Source organism: Lytechinus variegatus, chromosome 19 (genome assembly GCF_018143015.1).
Source record: "Lytechinus variegatus isolate NC3 chromosome 19, Lvar_3.0, whole genome shotgun sequence".
In the NCBI taxonomy this organism is placed as follows: Eukaryota; Metazoa; Echinodermata; class Echinoidea; order Temnopleuroida; family Toxopneustidae; genus Lytechinus; species Lytechinus variegatus.
The window spans coordinates 4,841,848-4,863,301 of record NC_054758.1 but is presented as its reverse complement, the minus strand read 5'-3'; the positions used below and the strand labels follow the sequence as shown (position 1 = coordinate 4,863,301).

At 36.8% G+C, this 21,454-nt stretch overlaps 1 protein-coding gene across 1 annotated transcript in view; it reads right to left on the bottom strand.

Annotated features, from left to right (window-relative positions):
- The window catches only part of LOC121405703, a 31,192-nt gene extending 10,273 nt beyond the window's left edge, over nucleotides 1–20,919 (bottom strand). Inside the window, exons 1-16 of the mRNA XM_041596623.1 lie at nucleotides 20,786–20,919; nucleotides 19,537–19,686; nucleotides 15,466–15,610; nucleotides 13,851–13,986; nucleotides 13,436–13,510; nucleotides 12,805–12,896; nucleotides 12,188–12,281; nucleotides 11,346–11,690; nucleotides 10,836–10,950; nucleotides 8,335–8,367; nucleotides 7,226–7,314; nucleotides 5,711–5,791; nucleotides 3,944–4,074; nucleotides 3,048–3,372; nucleotides 1,969–2,050; nucleotides 1,055–1,149 (exon numbers count right to left, since the gene is read on the bottom strand). Of these exons, the coding sequence (XP_041452557.1) occupies nucleotides 1,055–1,149; nucleotides 1,969–2,050; nucleotides 3,048–3,372; nucleotides 3,944–4,074; nucleotides 5,711–5,791; nucleotides 7,226–7,314; nucleotides 8,335–8,367; nucleotides 10,836–10,950; nucleotides 11,346–11,690; nucleotides 12,188–12,281; nucleotides 12,805–12,896; nucleotides 13,436–13,510; nucleotides 13,851–13,986; nucleotides 15,466–15,610; nucleotides 19,537–19,648 (1,950 nt within the window). The 5' untranslated portion in view covers nucleotides 19,649–19,686; nucleotides 20,786–20,919. The remainder of the gene's footprint in view (nucleotides 1–1,054; nucleotides 1,150–1,968; nucleotides 2,051–3,047; nucleotides 3,373–3,943; nucleotides 4,075–5,710; nucleotides 5,792–7,225; nucleotides 7,315–8,334; nucleotides 8,368–10,835; nucleotides 10,951–11,345; nucleotides 11,691–12,187; nucleotides 12,282–12,804; nucleotides 12,897–13,435; nucleotides 13,511–13,850; nucleotides 13,987–15,465; nucleotides 15,611–19,536; nucleotides 19,687–20,785) is intronic.
- Between the last annotated feature and the right edge of the window lie 535 nt (nucleotides 20,920–21,454).

Sequence of the window (21,454 nt, the reverse complement as noted above, 5' to 3'; positions counted from 1 at the left end):
ACCTATAATCAAAAGCTCTCATATGTACACTACTAATAAACATTGTTAAAGCAATGATCACTTTTCTATTCAAAATGATTGAATTTCAAGTGTATATCATCTTATGAACTACAAAGCCTAATAGATCACTCTAGCTTGTAATAAAATGAAATGGATGATGAAAAAAATCTGCAATCTGATTACTGTAGACGCTGTTATTTTCGCGGGATTAATTTTTCGCGCTTGGCGGCTTCACAACATATTCGCGGGTTTTTAAATTCGCGCTGCACACTCCATAGTCACAAAGTAACTTCCTTCTTGCCATCTTTGAATGGTTTTAATTAAAATATCAGCAACGAAATTGTATTTTCTGATCATAATTTTAGCTCTAGGGCGGCATAATTCAGCATTGTTTTGATCTAATTATGAGCTTTTGTGACATTTAGCGCAACTTTTCTTCGAGGGGCGGACATTGGGAAAGGCAAAAGGAGGCGATGCTAGCTGCTGGCCTTGTACGGACGGCCGAGCCGGGTAAGGATCGGGGGGATTACGGCTATTCAAAGTGCATGGGATCAATCAACAAACACAGGCGATCGACCCAACGTCTTCTTAAAAACTAAACAGATCTAAACACTCACCAATCAAACAGCAAAAGCAATTTATATTGCAACCAAAATCATAATTAAATACCGATCTGCGACTGTTAAAAAAATGATCGCATTGCTTTTTAGAAATTCTCGCGATGCACACGATATTGGAGCTCAAGCTTGCTTGCGTAAATGCCGCCCTCTTTAGACCAGATTATGCAATCTCTTTGCCATAACGATACACGCAATTGAACCGCGTTTCGAAACTTGACGCTCATAAATTCGCGTGTTTTTAAATTCGCGCTCGCCGATCTTGCCGCGAAATGCGCGAAAATTTCCACACCGCGAATATTTCCACTTTTACAGTAGTTGAGAGCTACAAGCTATGAGCCTTTTTAAACACACAAACAATATTTTAAATGCTTCTTGAATACACACTTGTCAATTAGTTTAATATTGAAGTCAAACAGAGGGGAAAAACATTTCACCTTTCCAAACATTTGTTTGAACTGTCTGGCGATCTTTTGCCGTTGGTCGTTTGATCGGTTGGCGAGAACATCTATGATGGCTTGCTCGTCAGTACCTGAAGGCCAAAAGAACAAAAGTTATCAAGGTCTTGCAAACATTTGAATTGAAAATATCAGAAAATGAAAAAAATGTGGGACGAATAGTGGTGCTCAGTTTGTCCAATCATAATACACTCCAGACTCAGATCAAGGGGTAGGGGCGAAGCGGGTCTTGCCCCCAGCCCAATTCTCTTTTTTTCCTTGTCACCTGCACACCTGGGGAGCCTTTCATCAACATTTTCGTCCGACAAGTTGTCAAGTCTGACAACTTTCCTTGATAATGATTGGCCGAGAGGCAATGTTACCATAGTAACTGTCGGATAAAACGTCTGACAAGTCCTTTCATGAAATGCTCCCCTGGTCCATCTTGCACCCATCCTGTCAACTAATACACTTTTTAGACAACATCAGCTGATATGAAAAGTTTCCAACTTGACAGGGTGGTTATACAATTAAGTGTGGGTACAACACAACTAGGTTTAAACAATGTTCATTTGTATATTGTGCCTACAAACTTGTAAACATGATTCCAGCTAATGCTTTTTTCTGTGTGCAATACTGTATGAAATGGTTCCATGACATTTGCTCTGGTGACAATTGCTCCGTTGTACATTCCACACACAAATGGAATGGTCACCTTCAACCCTTGGTTTAACACTATATCCTACCCTAAACCTACATGTAACAAAAACCTTATTGCAACCCTATCACTATATCTTAGACAGAATGAAGCCTACAGGAATTTTCCCAGGAGCAAATGCTGTGTCACCGTCACCATGTTTCAACATCAGCAAACTATTATTCTTTGGTTTAAATTCTCAACTTGCTCAACTCACCTAAACCTTTCATAGCTTTCCTGAGCTTCTCCGCATCGTTCTCTGGGTTGAACTTTGACACTGGCACAACGGTTCCTTTATCCTGCATTACAAGAAACAAACATTTTATTTTTTTTCTTATTCATTTATTTTTTTTTTTTTAAGAAAGAAGAAAAACATTTGAAAAAGAAAATCCTGAATGACTATGACTGAGCAGTAATTAGCATTTAACTTTACCAATTATCAATTTAATATCATTATGAAATACCTTGACATCTTTTTGATGATTAAATCAAATCTCTCCTTCAAATGTTTTGGAGAGTACCGTCCCTTATGGCTCTGGCTGAATGTTATTTAACGCTTACAACGATCATTACAATAGTCTCCTTGAATTCATTTTGATAATGATTGAATCGATTCATTTATTTCTGATAATGTGTCGATCTGCAGGAAGTTCTATTAATCTTGGGAGGGATATTACATAATAATACAAAGCGCCATCCCCCACCCCCCACTAATGAATAAAGAAGGTGCGAGCAGCTCAACACCCATGGTTTCTGATGAATTCCATTATGTCAGATTACTTCAACAAAACTAGGGGCTGTCCATATTACAGACATGTACCTCAATTCTGCATAGAGGTTATCTTCACAGATAGATAAAACTGTACTCAGTCTAACTGGGGCATGTTTGCCTTGAATGTATCTTTATAAGGACAGTTTTCTCACGATACAATGGTTGGTTTTCTAGTTCAGTGTCAATGCTGGTGTTGAAAGCACAAAAGAATGCCTTCTATATCTCCAATATCTAATCTGGTTTAAAAAAATGGTCCAAAGCACATAATAGAACCTCCAAGGTCAACAATATACCAGTTACCGACAGGGCCAACCTACTATAAATAGAAGACTCCTAATTAAAGTAGGTAAATAAATAATTAATAGCTTAACACTAAGTGAGACTTGCCCCACGATAAGTGTTCTCATTTTGGTGTTATGCTGGTGTAAAGATATATTTAACACTAACACCAGACTATCAACACCAAATTTGATATCACAGAATCCATAAAGGCGAGTATTATTTCAAACGCCACACAAGCATACCTTAGGCAATTTTTCTTTATATTTCTTGCTTTTCCGCCTTGGCTTCTCCTCTTCGCTCTCGTCCTCACTCTCCGTCTCCTTCCGCCTTCCTTTCTTCCCTTTATCCTTCTTAGATTTCGTCATCTTGTTCAGCATATCCTGTCCCATACTAGACGTGAAGAGGGCCACGATGGAGGAGTACCCGTTGCCAACGGCCAGGTCATAGGGCGTGTCACCCTTATTGTTCTGGACCTTGGGGTTGGCTCCGGAGTCGAGGAGGGCTTCGATCGCCTCCTGGCCGTCAGGTCCAAGGAGGACGGCTTCGTGGAGGGCGGTGTTGCCTTTCCTGTAAATTTGGAGGTGAGACTGATTGTGAGTGCCATTGTTAATGGCTTTAATGAATGAATTAATCAGCATTTGAATTGATAGTTGAATTATGCAATGGATGAATGAATAAATGAATAGATTGAATAATGAAATATTAATAATAAACAAATATATTAAGTGTTTGAATCACAGATGGATTATCTGTGACAAAAATTACAATACACAAGCAGCTAACAAAACTATAAAACATCAAGTACAGAAATAAATCAGCAAAATAATTGAATATACAAATACATTAATCAATTAACTAATAAATTAATTACTAATAAATAAGTAGATTAATAAATCACTAAATGAATGAATGAGTGAGCACACAAAAGAACAAACGAATGGATAAACAAACAATAAATAAATACACACAAAAAACAAAAAGAATAAACAAAGAAATACACAAATAATTGTGTGAATAAATAAATAAATGAAAATAAATTAATCGATATACTAAATCAATTAAATGAAATAAATTAATTAATAAAAAATTACACAAATAATTGAAAAAATAAACAGACAATAGAAAACAAATGACCTACCTAGCCGGTGTCTTTCTATTCATCTCTGCTCCTGCATCTGCTAATACCGGTATACTCTCAACCTGATTGTTCATAGAGGCATACACAATAGCTGGTATACCATCCTTCGTTTCACAGTTAGGATCTGCACCCTAAGAACAAAATAAAAAAGATAATATGTAAATGTAATGGTGGTTGAGAATGATCAAATACAGTCATAAAGAATGATATTATAGTTCATAGAGGCATACATAATAGCAGGAATACCATCCTTGGTTTCACAGTTAGGATCAGCGCCCTAAGAACAGAATATTAAAAAGATAATACGGTAATGTAAGGGTGGTCAAGAATGATCAAATACAGTCATAAAGAATGATATTATAGTTCATAGAGGCATACATAATAGCAGGAATACCATCCTTGGTTTCACAGTTAGGATCAGCGCCCTAAGAACAGAATATTAAAAAGAGAATACGGTAATGTAAGGGTGGTCAAGAATGATCAAATACAGTCATAAAGAATGATATTATTGTTCATAGAGGCATACATAATAGCAGATATACCATCCTTCGTTTCACAGTTAGGATCAGCACCCTAAGAACAGAATTAAAAAGATAATACGGTAATGTAAGGGTGGTTGAGAATGATCAAATACAGTCATAAAGAATGATATTATAGTTCATAGAGGCATACATAATAGCAGATATACCATCCTTCGTTTCACAGTTAGGATCAGCACCCTAAAAACAAAATTAAAAAGATAATAATGTCATGTAATGGTGGTCAAGAATGATCAAATACAGTCGTAACGAATGATATTAATGCTTCGATTAGGTGGTAAAATTTGTGTATTGCTTTTGATGTATCTGTAAAAATGAAATGGGATAGTTAGGTAGGAAATTAATTCTCCTTAGTTTTACTGTTGCCGACTGTGGGGCAGCAAGTTGCTTTATTTTGAGGAGTGGACGGTTCTGATTGGCTCCAACCACCGAGATAACAAGACTGGCGACAGGTTAATTGATGTTACACTTAAAGAGAAATGCCAGTAGTTGCAGTAAACACTGATTTCATGAGAAATTCTGTAAAACCAGGCTTAATTGTCAGTATACCATCTAGGATCTAGATCTGGTACAGATTACATTGAAATCTACGCTGAAAAATGTTCACACTGAAGATCACCAACACAGATAGGCACACGTGGGACAGTGTATTATTATTGCTGGAATAAAGACCCGACGGAAGTGACCAAATCCGCGCTTATTTTGCTTATTTCTCAGCAATTACAGAATTCCTTCCAGAATCCTTTGGGCTTTGGCAGATTTTTTTTATTCATACAAACAGACACTAGGGTGGTCATTATATCAGATTCTGTAAAAAGTCATTTTGAGATCGTTACCAATACTGGAATTTATCTTTAACTCTGTTTACAAAACCAACCCCAGGTCTCTTGCAAACTTTACACAGAGTTTAACTGATGAATGATGTGATTCATCCAGGAAGAAAGACAAATAACGATTAGAAAGAAATCTGATCATCGGGACTTAATGTTAGAAATGGAAAGTACAGTTTCACGTCCGATCCAGGACGCTTCTCCAGCTTGTCTGAATACGGTAACATCTATCGTGCGTTGCTGCCAAGCGGCAAAAAAGATTTCCCTCCAGTTCAAACTGAAAAGGCGTCCCAGATCAGATGTGAAACTGTACTCTCGGTTTTAAACAGTAAGTCCAGATGATCAGATTTATCTAATTGTTATTTACACAGAATTCATATGAGGAGAATGTTTCTTACCTCGTCCAACATGTCTTGCACAACGTCAGTATTGCCATCTCCCCTTGGTCCTAGCTCTCTGATCAATTGCTTCTCCTCAGGCTTACCAGGAGAAAAGAGAAAACATATATTGTTACTTTCTTATGTGAACATATACATTCACGACAAATTCATGAAATATGTTTGATTTGATTTGATGTTCCACATTCCACAAAAACATACATCTTGAACATATGAGAAGATGATGACAAAAAATACATAATTGGAGTGTTTTACAAAGAAATACAATATTGTGAACTATGAGGAACCTATTAAAGAGCATAGCTTGTAGAAATAGGTTCCCAGAAGAAAATAATCAAGAATTAAAAACTCCTCATGCAATGAAGCGAGATAAAGCAAATCAAGAAAAATAATCAATACATTATAGAGTTCTACATGATCGTAACTTGATGCATTATTATTTATTATCACCCCTATCAGACATCTGAGCTGGTCATTTACAAAACCGTATCGCCCTAGATTCATGAATATCGGGAGGGGATAGGTATATTATTTGTATTTTCCTCGGTCTCAATGCCCATATTTACTTTGCATGCAGAGACGACGCAAAATATACCTTTGTATTTTCCCTGGTCTCACATCCAGGCATTTGAGGATGCGTATAATGAGATACGCTTCATAAGGATCAGCGCGCCAACAATATACGTCATAATAAAGACATCACTGGATCCAAGCGCTTGCAAGTACGTCATAATGGTAAAGTGCAGAGCCTAGACCCTTATATTAACAAGACACAATATAACTATTTTAAAAAGAATATCACCATTATCACGATATTTGCTCTAGATATCTGATTTGGATGATAATAAAAATATTGACTGGCTCTTCTTTTGGGGAACATCAAACATATTGCCCTCGTCTAAAGACTCAGGCCAATATGATTCTTTTGCTGGCAATATATTTGATGTTCCCCTCAAGGCCAGTCAATATTATATAATAATCAATATTTCCCAACACTTTGGGATTGTTCCTTCCACAATACAATCTTGCAACCAGGGCTCAATGTCAATAACCAATCATGAACACTTTGTTAAAAATGCTGACCAGCAACTGATCAGATCAGTTCTTTTATATTTGCAATTTATAACAAACCTTTAAGTACTAGACCCAGAACTTGTTTATATTGGACCTGAACATTATCTATGTGATATTTGTGGGTTCTTGTACACAGGCAGATTACAAAGGAAGCGAGAGACAAGAGGTTTGTATTTTAGATGTTTATTCACTCAACTCTCAGTAGCAAGTGGGTTGATGATTCAGCATCTCATGGAATACAGGCATCCTATTGTTTAAGTTGTGAGGGGTTTACCGTGGTTCCTCACAGAGGCATATTACATAATACAAGGTATCTACGCTGGCATGCTGGTATGTGATTGGGCATCTCACAGAGATGGAATGTCAGCTTGTTACTAGGGGACTACTAGTCTGGTATGCAGACTGCATTACACATTTATTACAATCTATAAAACAACTTACCGTCAGTCTATCCTCTTCAACTTTTTTCTTGGCTGCAAGTCTCTTTGTTAACGGTTTCTTCTTTCTGGTTGTCGCTCCATACGGTGAGTCTTGATTAAAAAACAAAATTATTATAAACTAAAATTTCAATTCAATTCATTTTATTTCCACAATTCAATAAAAATTACATCAAAATTGCACAAAGTGATTCAAAGAACAATGAATAATACAATACATAGACCTACATGGTAAAAAAAAACAAATGGATAAATAAAGTACGGAACATTAACAGAATATTAAAAAGTGGAGGGACAAACAAAGGCCTGGGGCCTATCAAGGGCTTGTCCCCAACATATAAAGATAACATATGACTGATCATAAACAAACAAGCAAATAAACAAACAAAGCAATAGTCATTAAAAAACTTAAAAAATAGAAGTAAAATCAGGGAGTATGAGAATTAGATTATTTATATACATCTTCTTAGACCTAGACAATGTGGGCAACTCTTCATATCGGGATCTAAACAGTTCCATAGCTTTGGACTAATGAAAATAATTGTAAACCGAGAAAACTCATATTTTAATTTAGGGACACGGATGTGACTTGACTGCCTGGTTGTGTAAGGAACAGTTAAATTATTCTCTTGAAAACAATCATTTTAAAATTTAGGTAATATATTGTGTAAATAAGAAAACATAAAGATTGCAACTTGTAATTTATGAATATCCTGAATTTTCAGTTGTCTAAATTTGAAAAATAAAGGATTGGTATGTGAAAAGGGAATTGAAAATGGAAGTTGAAAATGGAAGTTGAAATAAGGATACTGAAATGCAATCTTTACAAACAAACAGGCATTTCAATTTGCATGAACAAATATGATTTAAAAGCTTAGGAACAGAAATATACTTCAAATGCATGTACATACTCTTAATTTTCCAGCTACTGTTTGGTTCACAAAATGAATCCTCTGAATGTCACTGAAAGATTAGGTCATTATCATAACGTAACCATTTATTTGTAAGAAAACTTATTTTACATTCTCTTTTTTTATGAACACTTAACAAATTCTATCAACTTTTTCATTAAAAAAATCACTTTTCTGATCATGATTCAATAAAGTCTCTTACCAGATTCATTCTTGCTCTTTGCATTGATAGCGTCTACAAAAAAAAATTTGAAAGATATATTAAAGAATAATTAGTTTCAAACAACATATCATAAATATTTCAAATCAATGTCCATCTCTAAAAGGGCACTGAAGTCAGAACATAGTGAGTTTCATGCCCTGCGCATCTTTACATCAAATTAAAAAAAAAACCTTGTTGATATATCAGGGGGGTGTTTCACAAAGATTAAAGTATGACTTAGGTCGCACTTAAATGTCGACGCGTACACGATATGTAACGCGCAATCTTATTGATCAATACGCAGTAGTGCGCGTCCTCTTGGCATGATCTGACCAATGCTGTCATGCCTTTTATACTGCCCGCAACTAGACATTTAAGTGCGACTCTAAGTCATACTTAAATCTTTGTGAAACACACCCCAGATAGGTCATACTGTTGATATTAGCAGTAAAAAGCAAGATGTAATTTGCAGGGTGCCACCCTGCACATTACCTCTTCAAAAGAAAGTTTTGCAGTTTTATAAACCATTGACCTTTTTCGCTCTTTTGACATGAACTGATCTACCTTGTTATTGCATTTATTTTTTCATAGTGATTTTATCTTGCCTGCTAGGACCCAAATTAGGGTCAATATCATATCATATTGACCCTAATTTTAGTCATTCTACTGTGAGAATTTTGCATTCTAATGTGTGTATTTTGCTTGCCCAATTTCAGGCAATATTTTTGGTCTTCACTTCAAAACACTTGCCAGACTCTAACTTTTACAACCCCGAGCAATCAAGTGCTGACCGGTACGTAGCACCCTGAATATTCTTGCAGTTTGTGAAATCTGTCTGTGCACTGAGGCTGTCTAACATGGGAGAGGGGTGTTCTAAAATGAATAAGTGCAGTCAAACCTGCTTTAGTGACCACCTGTCAAAAAAGACCACCAGTTTGGTTTCCATTAAATATTATCCCCCACTGAAACATAGAGGAACATATCCTAAGAGACCAACTGCTCATAAAGACCACCTATCTTGTCATCTTTGGGTGGTCTTTATAAACAGGTTTCACTGTATTAAGTTTCCTATCAATAAAGACACCTGCTCCTAAAGAACACCTACCTTGTCATCTTTGAGTGGTCTTTATATACAGGTTTCAGTGTATTAAGTTTCCTATCAATAAAGACACCTGCTCCTAAAGACCACCTACCTTGTCATCTTTGAGTGGTCTTTATAAACAGGTTTCACTGTATTATGTTTCCTATCCATAAAGACACCTGCTCCTAAAGACCACCTACCTTGTCTTCTTTGAGAGGTCTTTATATACAGGTTTCACTGTATTATGTTTCCTATCCATAAAGACACCTGCTCCTAAAGACCACCTACCTTGTCTTCTTTGAGAGGTCTTTATAAACAGGTTTCACTGTATTAAGTTTCCTATCCATAAAGACACCTGCTCCTAAAGAACACCTACCTTGTCATCTTTGAGTGGTCTTTATATACAGGTTTCAGTGTATTATGTTTCCTATCCATAAAGACACCTGCTCCTAAAGACCACCTACCTTGTCTTCTTTGAGTGGTCTTTATAAACAGGTTTCACTGTATTATGTTTCCTATCCATAAAGACACCTGCTCCTAAAGACCACCTACCTTGTCTTCTTTGAGAGGTCTTTATATACAGGTTTCAGTGTTTTAAGTTTCCTATCCATAAAGACACCTGCTCCTAAAGACCACCTACCTTGTCTTCTTTGAGTGGTCTTTATATACAGGTTTCAGTGTTTTAAGTTTCCTATCAATAAAGACACCTGCTCCTAAAGACCACCTACCTTGTCTTCTTTGAGTGGTCTTTATATACAGGTTTCAGTGTTTTAAGTTTCCTATCAATAAAGACACCTGCTCCTAAAGACCACCTACCTTGTCTTCTTTGAGTGGTCTTTATATACAGGTTTCAGTGTTTTAAGTTTCCTATCAATAAAGACACCTGCTCCTAAAGACCACCTACCTTGTCTTCTTTGAGTGGTCTTTATATACAGGTTTCAGTGTTTTAAGTTTCCTATCAATAAAGACACCTGCTCCTAAAGACCACCTACCTTGTCTTCTTTGAGTGGTCTTTATATACAGGTTTCAGTGTTTTAAGTTTCCTATCAATAAAGACACCTGCTCCTAAAGACCACCTACCTTGTCTTCTTTGAGTGGTCTTTATATACAGGTTTCAGTGTTTTAAGTTTCCTATCAATAAAGACACCTGCTCCTAAAGACCACCTACCTTGTCTTCTTTGAGTGGTCTTTATATACAGGTTTCAGTGTTTTAAGTTTCCTATCAATAAAGACACCTGCTCCTAAAGACCACCTACCTTGTCTTCTTTGAGTGGTCTTTATACAAGTTTCACTGTATTATGTTTCCTATCCATAAAGACACCTGCTCATAAATACCTCTCTTGTCATCCTTGAGGTGTCTTTATAATACAGGTTTTACTGTGTTATCATTATTCCTACTTTAAAGAAAATGAAAACCTACCTTGTCTTGCGACTTGCGCCCTGTTTCCTCTGACCGGTGGGTTTGACCCCCTGGACTCAAGACTAATGGTCAATGTGACGTCCACTCCATCGTCCTCAACACTGGCATATGTGATCTAAGGTCAAAGACAAATTCAAGCAATACAAAGATCTCTGGACGATTTCAAGGTAAATAATAATACAGCTATGTACACGTATCAAATTTCAGTTTTCTAAATTTAGTAATCCAATTAAGTATGTACATGTATCATACTTCAATCCTCTAAAATTTAGCAATCAATAAGCTAAGCTTTAAAGAATATTAACTTTCAAGATAAAGTATGTGCAGAGGCCTGTTGTGGAAAGTCTTATTAACATGCAACATAAAATGATAAGCTAATCAAGTCTAGAATGTGTCTCATTGGTTATAAATCAAGTTTCATTTGATTGTAGGAGTTGTGATTGATTGCAACTGTTTCTGCAACTGGTCCCAGTACTGATGAATAAAGCATAAGTGGAAATAGATACATACCTTTCCCATCTTCGGTTTTCCAACACCTGCTCTGAACTCCGCATCCTTCTGCGAAAACGCTTCAAGATGTGCCGCGATATGCGCGATCTGCCGCTTCCAGTAGCCTTTACCAGGACTGATGTCCGTCAGCCGGGGCTTCTCCTGGGCGGAGCCCATTCCCGTCCCGGTCGAGATCTGTTCCCGGACCTGCCGGACCGCCTCCACGTCCTGGGCTGAGCGAGTGGCCTGTTCGTGGGTTGGGTAGAAGAGGCCGACGGTCTGGGTTGCGATGGACTGGTTGAGGACTGCAGGGAGGGGAACACTGAGAGGGCGCCAGGCGTCTTGGTTGTTGTAGCCAGACATGGCCTAAGGAGGGAAAGAGAGAGAGAAAGAAAGAGAAAATAATAGAGGGAGAGTAATAATGTAAATACAATATTTATACAACAAGAGCAGAAGCGGTAGCTGGCTCTAATGGAGAGGTAATACAATGTGCAGCTTTTAATATGCATCTAGATTAACGGTGCTCTGTAAATTCTACATGTATGTATCATTGTTCTATCATAGAACTACTACATCTCTCAGTATAGGGAATCTTGTTCGATAGGGGAATGAGCCAACATTCACAGTTTTTAGAGAAAGCTTCAAATATGTACCTGTTGGCAGAACGGCAAGTTGTCCATTGGTTTGGCATTCAGAACATGGCGGCAGCACAAGCATCATATTCGTATAAAGTCGGGGAAATTACTAGTACAAACCATTCATATTCATGTAAAGTTGGGAAAGTTACAGAAATGTACCATAGTCTGTTGCAAAATGTGAGTGATGCTGACTCTGATCTCCCCTTGTAAAGTTTTACTACTTACATCAACAACAACAGGAGGCTGAACCATGGCAGGACCAGACCCTACAGACTGACGCAAGGAGTTCTGACGAGGGCTCGTCTGATGCATGTGATAGCTGGTAATGAAACAAGAAATTACGATGAGTCATGTTTGCAAATAATCAAACATTTCTTTTTTTAATTCAAATTGGTTCAAAAATTATTAAAATATTTCCATCACACCTTTAATTTCAATTCTAAGAAATCGAAAGTGCACTGTAAATAATTAGGTTACTTTGTTCGCTCCTTCTTGTATGCTTCTTCAAACTTTTCTGTCCTACTCCTTCATCAAATATCCTACTGTAAAATTATGCTTTCTTTCTCTCTCCCTCCCTCCATCCATCTCGGTATCACCGCCCATTTCTCATTCATAATAGAAGACATTGCTCCTAGGACATTTGCTCCTGTCTTAATATCTCAGAAGGCAAAAGGTTCGAGTTAGGATTGTAATAGAGTTTTTGGTTCAGAATAATGTTAAAATAAGGATTAGGGTTTATTTAGGTTTGGAGTTTCATTTTATGTTTTGTTTAATATGTAGATTTTCCATCAGAGCAATTGTTACCAGAGCGAATGTCATGGCCGCATATATTATGTACTCACTGGAAAAAGTAGTCAGGGTTCTGGTTGAGGGTTGTTTGTGGCTGCGGAGTTGGACCAACCCATCCATTGTATGGCATGCTATTCTGCATTGGCTATAATGTGAGAAAATCATAATGAGAAAGTGCATATTAGCTTTCCATAATACCAAGTACACTGGAAAGTGATTTCAAATATTGATTTTTGTTGAACAGCCTACAATAATGGTACAACAGGATTTATTTGGTTATAGACTAAGCTTCATGAATATTCATGAACACAAAATGTAAGGATATTGACTTATGTGTGATACTTTGAAAAGCTTGTCCACATGGTTAAGTTCCAAGCACTTCTATTGACAAGTCCAAGGGAGTGGGTTCAAAATTCAATATGGTCATACATTACATTTTGCAGAAATTGAGAAACATTGTAAAATTAAGACTTTGTGTATTTTTTTAAATAACATTGTTGAAGAAAACCATCTCATGTTTTTTTATGATATTGTTTACATCTTCTGTAATTATTTTGACATGTGATTATTTATCAATAAGATTATTTTTTTTCATGCAGATTTTCTTTCCTCATTCTGACGATTGGTGCAAGACTTTTTCCAGATTTAAAGACTAATTAAAAGTTTAAGAATTATCTAACTTACCATAGAAGATCTTGCCAGTGCCATACTGCCGTTTGTTTGAATCGTCTCTAAAGGACCAGAACTGTTCAAGGAATTCTGTGATGCACATAAAATGAAAGCACATTTTACTTTAAAAATCTGAAAATCAAACGTGGATATATCATCAGTCAAAAAGTAAATTAAATTTCAAAGAAAATTAGCCAATGCTGTTAAAAACAGATTTGGCCATTTTCATCGCATTGCCAATTTAGAGAGTGTAATGATGAACTTAATAATCACACATCATACTTCGCTGGAAACGGCATCAACGATTTCAGTGCATTTTTCTCATTCTAACAACATTCCATTTGTAATTGCTAGCTTTCAAGATAAAGAGAAACTAAAAAATATTCTTGAAAGCTATGCTAAATTTACACTATCCTATGTATATACTCACGTGAAGTGATCTCTGAGGGCGCCTAGAGTCCATGATAAAACTCTGATCATCATCTTCTTGATTCTCGTCGTTGTCGGGGGAAACCCAGTCCACAATAAATGTCTTACTGTTTACATGACTCTCACGTTGTCCATCACTATAAAGACAATTATAAAATATGGCATTTTCAAGTCAATTAATAGCATTGCCTAAATCAGAGCAGAATGATTCCATCTTTCTCGGAAGAAACACAGTAAATAAATGCACGTAAGTACTGGTTACATGGTTCTCACATTTTCCATCACTGTCAAGACAATTATAGTATATTATACAGATATTGACTAATTGGGTGTGTAATATAAACATTCTTTGGACCGCCGGATTTGTATTTTCCAGAGGGGTTATATTTTCCCGAAGCGCACAGCGCTGAGGGAAAATATGATCACGAGGGAAAATATTAATCCTTTAGGTGGTCCAAAGAATGTTTTTTTTACACATCCCATCAGTCAATATCTGTTATATTAGATAGCCTCTAATTAAAGTTAGGCCTAACGATGCATGCAGCATGTATATGATATTCACAGTGATTGATTGAACTGGTATAGATCTAACGTTAGATCTTGATCTATAGATATCTATAAATAACGTTAGTCTAACCCTTTTCTATTCAAATCAACTTTGTTTAGGCCTAGCCCTAGATTTAAATCCAAGTTCGAGCCCAGGACCCAAGGCAGGCCGATAATGCATGGTAACATCTAATCCACAAGAGGGCGCCATACACGTAGAAAAATATATTCATGGACCGGTTGGTCAATATATTCATCGAAGGTGGACCGGCTGGGAAAATACATTGATTTTGATCATATCACGTGACGCGTAATGGACCAATCGCGCTCGGCTATCTGTCTTGGCTATCTAATATTACACATTATCTAGAAATTATATAAAATATTAATGATATCAGAGTAGTGTAATGCAATAAAGTATTGTACACAATGCCAATCTTTGCTACCTACATGTATACAGCTACAGTAAAAGGAAAGATTACCCAGCATTTATCGCAAAATTTTTGGGAGCTAACCGTCAAGTTCAGCTTTCATGCAATTATTAGAAATCCAGTCAGAGACATCCTTTATAAATGGGTAATGGTGGAGATAATTTGCCAAGTCACACAAACCTAGCCTCTCATACCACAAAACATAGAAGCTCTTCCATATGACTCAAACTGTGTTCCCAATGGCAATATTTGGAGCGTTGTGGCCCAGTGGATTAGTCTTTGAAACAGAGGGTCGTGGGTTCGAATCCCAGCCATGGCGTAATTTCCTTCAGCAAGAAATTCATCCACATTGTGCTGCACTCAACCCAGGTGAGGTGAATGGCTGCCCGGTAGGAAGAAATTCCTAGAATGCTTGAGCGCCTAGGCAGCTCAGCTAAAGCCGGAGTAATAATAAGAGCAGGGCCCGCTGGTAGAACAGTTTTCAGAACTGAAGTGGCTACCCTGGGAAAATATACCTATATTATTTTGAAACTGCTAACAATGCCCACTCGACCCCCAAACACCAAATACACAATAAAAACCCTAGAACAGCCCCCCACCACCCCGAAAAAAAAAATCATTTGGGATCTCCATACTCACCCAGATACTGCTATAGCTTTAATGGTCCTCTTGCCAGGATTCAGAAGGAAAGGTCCTTTATACTTGATCGTGTTCTTGTCCTTACGGACAAAAGGGTCTGGTTTACTACCATTAGTACTGAAGTACACACTTGCATTGCGAGTTGCTAAGACATGGAAGAAAGAGATATACCGTCAATGAAAGAAGAGGAACAAATCAGTTTACATCACAGAACAATACAGATCAATCACAGGGTCTTGGATGCCATTCTCATTGCCCTCCATGCTTATCTCATTGGACCTGGATATCTTTTGTACCCTTTTTACTTTTTGAATTAATTTGTAATCTAGACAGGTGACACTTGGCCATGCACTTATGCTTAATTGAAATCAGGAGGCTATGGCCTGTATTCTGTAGTCAGGTTTAATTAAGACCACAGTCTTACTTTGTGCTAACCTGCTAAACTTACAGGGAGCCAAAATTTCAAAAATTATGTTTATATTGTATATTTCTTATGTTTACTATTTTGTTGTTTCCTTTTGCTTTCATAATGAAGACAAGTGGAATGCCTCTGGCTGTCTCACCTGCATCACGCAGTTCAATATAGCAGCAGTACTGACTTTGAAAACTACTCTAACTCACACAAGATGTTCAGTGATACATGGTTACTATTATGTCCACTTTTTATGAACTAGACCAATAAACTTACAGAGATATGATGGTTATTCAACAAAAAAACCCAACATGGCCAAAGTTCATTGACCTTACATGACCTTTGACCTTGATCATGTGACCTGAAACTCGCACAGGATGTTCAGTGATACTTGATGACTCTTATGTCCAAGTTTTATGAATCAGATCCATAAACTTTCAAAAGTTATGATGGTAATTCAACAGATACACCCAACATCGGCCAAAGTTCATTGACCTTTTACCTTGGTCATGTGACCTGAAATGCACACAGGATGTTCAGTGATACTTGATTACTCTAATGTCCAAGTTTCATGAATCAGATCCATAAACTTTCAAAGTTATAATGGTAATTCAACAGATACCCCCAATTCAGCCAAAGTTCATTGACCCTAAATGACCTTTGACCTTAATAATGAGACCTGAAACTTGCACAAAATGTTCAGTGATGCTTGATTACTATTATGTTCAAGTTTCATGAATCAGATCCATAAACTTTCAAAGTTATGATGGGAATTCAACAGATACCCCCAATTCGGCCCAAGTTCAATGACCCTAAATGACCTTTGACCTTGATCATGTGACATAAAACTCATGCAGGATGTTCAATAATACTTGCTTAACCTTATGTCCAAGTTCCATGAACTAGGTCCATATACTTTCTAAGTTATGACGTCATTTCAAAAACTTAACCTCAGGTTAAGATTTTGATGTTGATTCCTCCAACATGGTCTAAGTTCATTGACCCTAAATGACCTTTGACATTGGTCATGTGACATGAAACTCTAATAGGATCTTCAGTAATACTTGATTAACCTTATGACCAAGTTTCATGAACTAGGTCCATATACTTTCTAAGTTATGATGTCATTTCAAAAACTTAACCTCAGGTTAAGATTTGATGTTGACGCCGCTGCCGCCGCCGTCGGAAAAGCGGCGCCTATATAGTCTCACTCTGCTATGCAGGTGAGACAAAAAATACTTCAGTTATCTTTCCCAGACAATTATGAACCATGTGGGTGTCATATGAATTAATAAATTGAATGTGCAGTGTTAGGGATTTTGTGCTCCAATTGGCTCTACATAGTTAAACCATACAAGTGGAATGCCTCTGGCCGTCTCACCTGCATCACGCGGTTCAATATAGCAGCAGTGCTGACTTTGAATACTACTCTAACTCGCACAAGATGTTCAGTGATACATGGTTACTCTTATGTCCACTTTTTATGAACGAGACCAATAAACTTACAGAGATATGATGGTTATTCAACAAAAAACCCCAACATGGCCAAAGTTCATTGACCATACATGACCTTTGACCTTGATCATGTGACCTGAAACTCGCACAGGATGTTCAGTGATACTTGATTACTCTTATGTACAAGTTTCATGAATAAAATCCATTAACTTTCATAGTTTTGATGGTAATTCAACAGATAAACCCAATTCGGCCAAAGTTCATTGACCTTTGACCTTGGTCATGTGACCTGAAACGCGCACAGGATGTTCAGTGATATTTGATTACTCATATGTCCAAGTTTAATGAACTAGACTAATAAACTTTCAAAGTTATGATGGTAATTCAACAGATACCCCCGATTCAGCCAAAGTTCATTGACCCTAAATGACCTTTGACCTTAATCATGAGACCTGAAACTTGCACAAAATATTCAGTGATGCTTGATTACTATTATGTCCAAGTTTCATGAATCATATCCATAAACTTTCAAAGTTATGATGGGAATTCAACAGATATCCCCAATTCGGCCAAAGTTCATTGACCCTAAATGACCTTTGACCTTGGTCATGTGACGTGAAACTCACGCAGGATATTCAGTGATACTTGATTAACCTTATGTCCAAGTTTCATGAACTAGGTCCATATATTTTCCAAGTTATGATGACATTTCAAAAACTTAACCTCAGGTTAAGATTTCGATGTTGATTCCTCCAACATGGTCTAAGTTCATTGACCCTAAATGACCTTTGACCTTGGTCATGTGACATGAAACTTTAATAGGATGTTCAGTAATACTTGATTAACCTTATGGCCAAGTTTCATGAACTAGGTCCATATACTTTCTAAGTTATGATGTCATTTCAAAAACTTAACCTCAGGTTAAGATTTGATGTTGACGCCGCCGCCGCCGTCGGAAAAGCGGCGCCTATAGTCTCACTCTGCTTCGCAGGTGAGACAATAAAAACCAGGGTTTAATTTAAACCCGAGTTCAGAATACGGGCCTATCTGTACAAATGTCATATATCAGTTGCTGTGTAACCCTTGTGGTATTGATGGAGAAACCTAAATAACATATGATTTATCATCCAACACTGAATCCTTTGATTTGATATCAAATATATATGACATAGCTTAAACTAAGGGCACTCTGATGGTCTAGTGGTTATGACACTGATCTAGTAATCCAGAGGTCGTGGGTTTGAGTCCCACCCTGTCTGCCTGTGAATAACTTATCAATGATCTAATATATTTCTCTGGGATCAGGCATGGCAAATGCAACTGTCTAATTAACTTCAGAAACTGGAATATAACCATTTCCCTTTTCACTTATTTCACCCACCAGCATGGAAATTTAATTTCTGTATGATAATGGCCATATGCAGCTTCTCATGACCCCCCCAAAAAAATAATAATAATAATAATAAAATAAATGAATAAATAATAATGATAATAATAATAACAAATAAATAAAAAAATTAAAAAAAATATTTACAATACTTTCACTTGTTTATACTATGCCAGAACTTACCAAGAAATGATAAAAATACACCTTGATTTCAAAGATCTTCTATAAAATTATCACTCGATTCAAACACAAAGTTTGGATTTAAGGTGTAGTGAAAATGTAGGAAATGTACCACTAAAGGGTTCATTACCATCCTGCCTGTGGGGAATCTATTGGTAGGACTATGTAATTCCAATGCTGTACACGGCACACACACTCTAAAAAATCATTAAAATATCACCCTTTGGATCAAACATACTAATTTCCATACAGTTGCAATTTATTTTTCATTAGTAACTTGGGAGCCAATTTTGTATTGACCAGAGTGCTCGAAAAATTGAATTTTGGGCATATTTTTGTGTACACTTTCTGTTGGTAAGTAATATGGCAAGACAATTGTCATTTTTCAATCTCTATTTTTAATTAAGAAAATATAATTTAAGAAACCAAATTTACTTAAGAGCCAAGTTATATGATGAATAGCTGTAATGGAAACTGACAGTGTAAAAAAATCAAGCATTTGTCCCAAAGAAAAAGAGAAAATATGCCAAAACATTGCCAACAATATTTCACCACACAGGGAGTAGTAACAGAGAACAAGGTTATATCATAACCTTGTTCATAGAATGAGTGAAAATGTACATGATTTCAAACTAACCTGATTTGATTTCAATAAGGGTGTTGGTATCGATCTGACTGCTTGTCTGCCCAGTGAATGGCACCCTCAGGGGGGTTATAGTCGGGACACAAACTGCTCCTGCAGAGGGCATTGTGGGATATTTTCTCCTTTGCTAGCAGCCACCAAAAACTGAAGAAATTCAAAAGGAAATAAAAAAAAAGGTTAATGATGATATTAAATGTTAATAGGGTTCTATTTGTTTCTGAGAATCTCCAAAACAGTGGAGGGATCACCTAGTAAGAGAGAGAGGTCGCTGGCACTAATGCAAAATCATTTTGTTTTTGCTAGCGCGGAACACATGTCATGATCTATTCGCAACAAATCAATATGCACGATTGACTTTCACCATCATGATGACCCACAAGGCTAAATGAATACACTTCTACTTTCTAGTATATTGTGCCATATCTCATCATATTTCATGATTTCATATGACTGAGCCTTAATTCGGATCCTTCCAGTACCTGACTTCACACCATTTCTTTGATCTTGGACTAAGTTTTGGATTCATTTTCCTCATCAGAAATAGGACAGGGCAACCAGGGAAGTGGGAGTTGCGCGACAGCCGAAGTAAGTCACTGCTTTTCCCCTTTCATTTTATTTATTTAAGTTTATTTTTCCTGTTTTGGTGCATTTCAGGCCAAAACTGAATAAATTAATAATCCTTATTTTGGTAGTACAGTTCTTTTTATATATTTTTATGAAATAAAGACGAAAATCAATGAGTCCCATTGTGGGGATTTTTGCATTGTTAACCCCCTAATGCCAATGGTGGCTGCACGATAGCGAGCTGTCTGCGACTGTGTTGTACGAGGAGAAATTGAAATTTTAAAAAAAAAATTTAACTCCTCGAATTCGAAACAGACCTTGCTTTCCTTTCCCATGTCTGTTTTGGCAAAATTTACCCTACTAGTTTCTTTTTCAACACCATTTGAATCTATCTATAAAATCTCACTCATCCAACCAATTGAAATTTATCTATTTTAACGTTAAGTCATTACGGTAGGCCTGCCCCTCTCTCTTAGGTGATCCCTCCAATCGAATTCATGACATATTACAACTCACACTTCTCTACACTGCACAGAAATGATAACGTGGGACTGAACTAAACATTTCGCTACACTTCACGCTCCCACATAAAAAGGAGTAGTTTACACTCATTTTTGATTACCACATTTCTTAATACATTCAAACGAAAACTTTATAGCTAGCTTAGTCGTTTTCTTACATTTATATATGATTCTGTAGTAGAAAAATCCAACAATATGAGATAATATTTCGGCTTGAGTGATGATTTTCGAACAAAAAGCAGACCGATCTGTGGCATTCGTGACCTTTGGGTCACAATGGCCTCGTTCCTAAATATTTTCAAATCCACGTAATTATCACGTACGTTTCATGACCACGTATGTGTAATTGATGTGAACGAGGGTAACTGAAAGAAAACAAACTTTTTCGTAGCTTAGCAACAGTTAAACGAAGGAACAGGTTGTTCCGGCGAATATCCCGTATGGGTCGCGCTCTCATCTTGTTTGCGAAATGGATGATTGATATATAATATAGGGTTTATTTTCAGGCACATTACTGATTGTTATCAAAGTACAACGATTCAGCATATAAGGTGTTATCCCAGATCCAGGTCCCAGATACACATATGATCTAAAGTATACAACGCAATTAAGAAAGTGTCATTATTTCTACTTTTTTAGGGTGTATCATTAAAATAATAGATATACTTTTGATAAATCTTATATTGGTTTGCCAAACAAAAAGGGTCTCAAACAAAAAGGACTAGTGTTTTCTGTCTACAAAAAAATGAAAGCACCTCCTCCCTCCTCCTCCTCCTCTTCTTCCATTTCTTCTTCTTCTTCCATTTCTTCTTCTTCTTCTTCTCCTT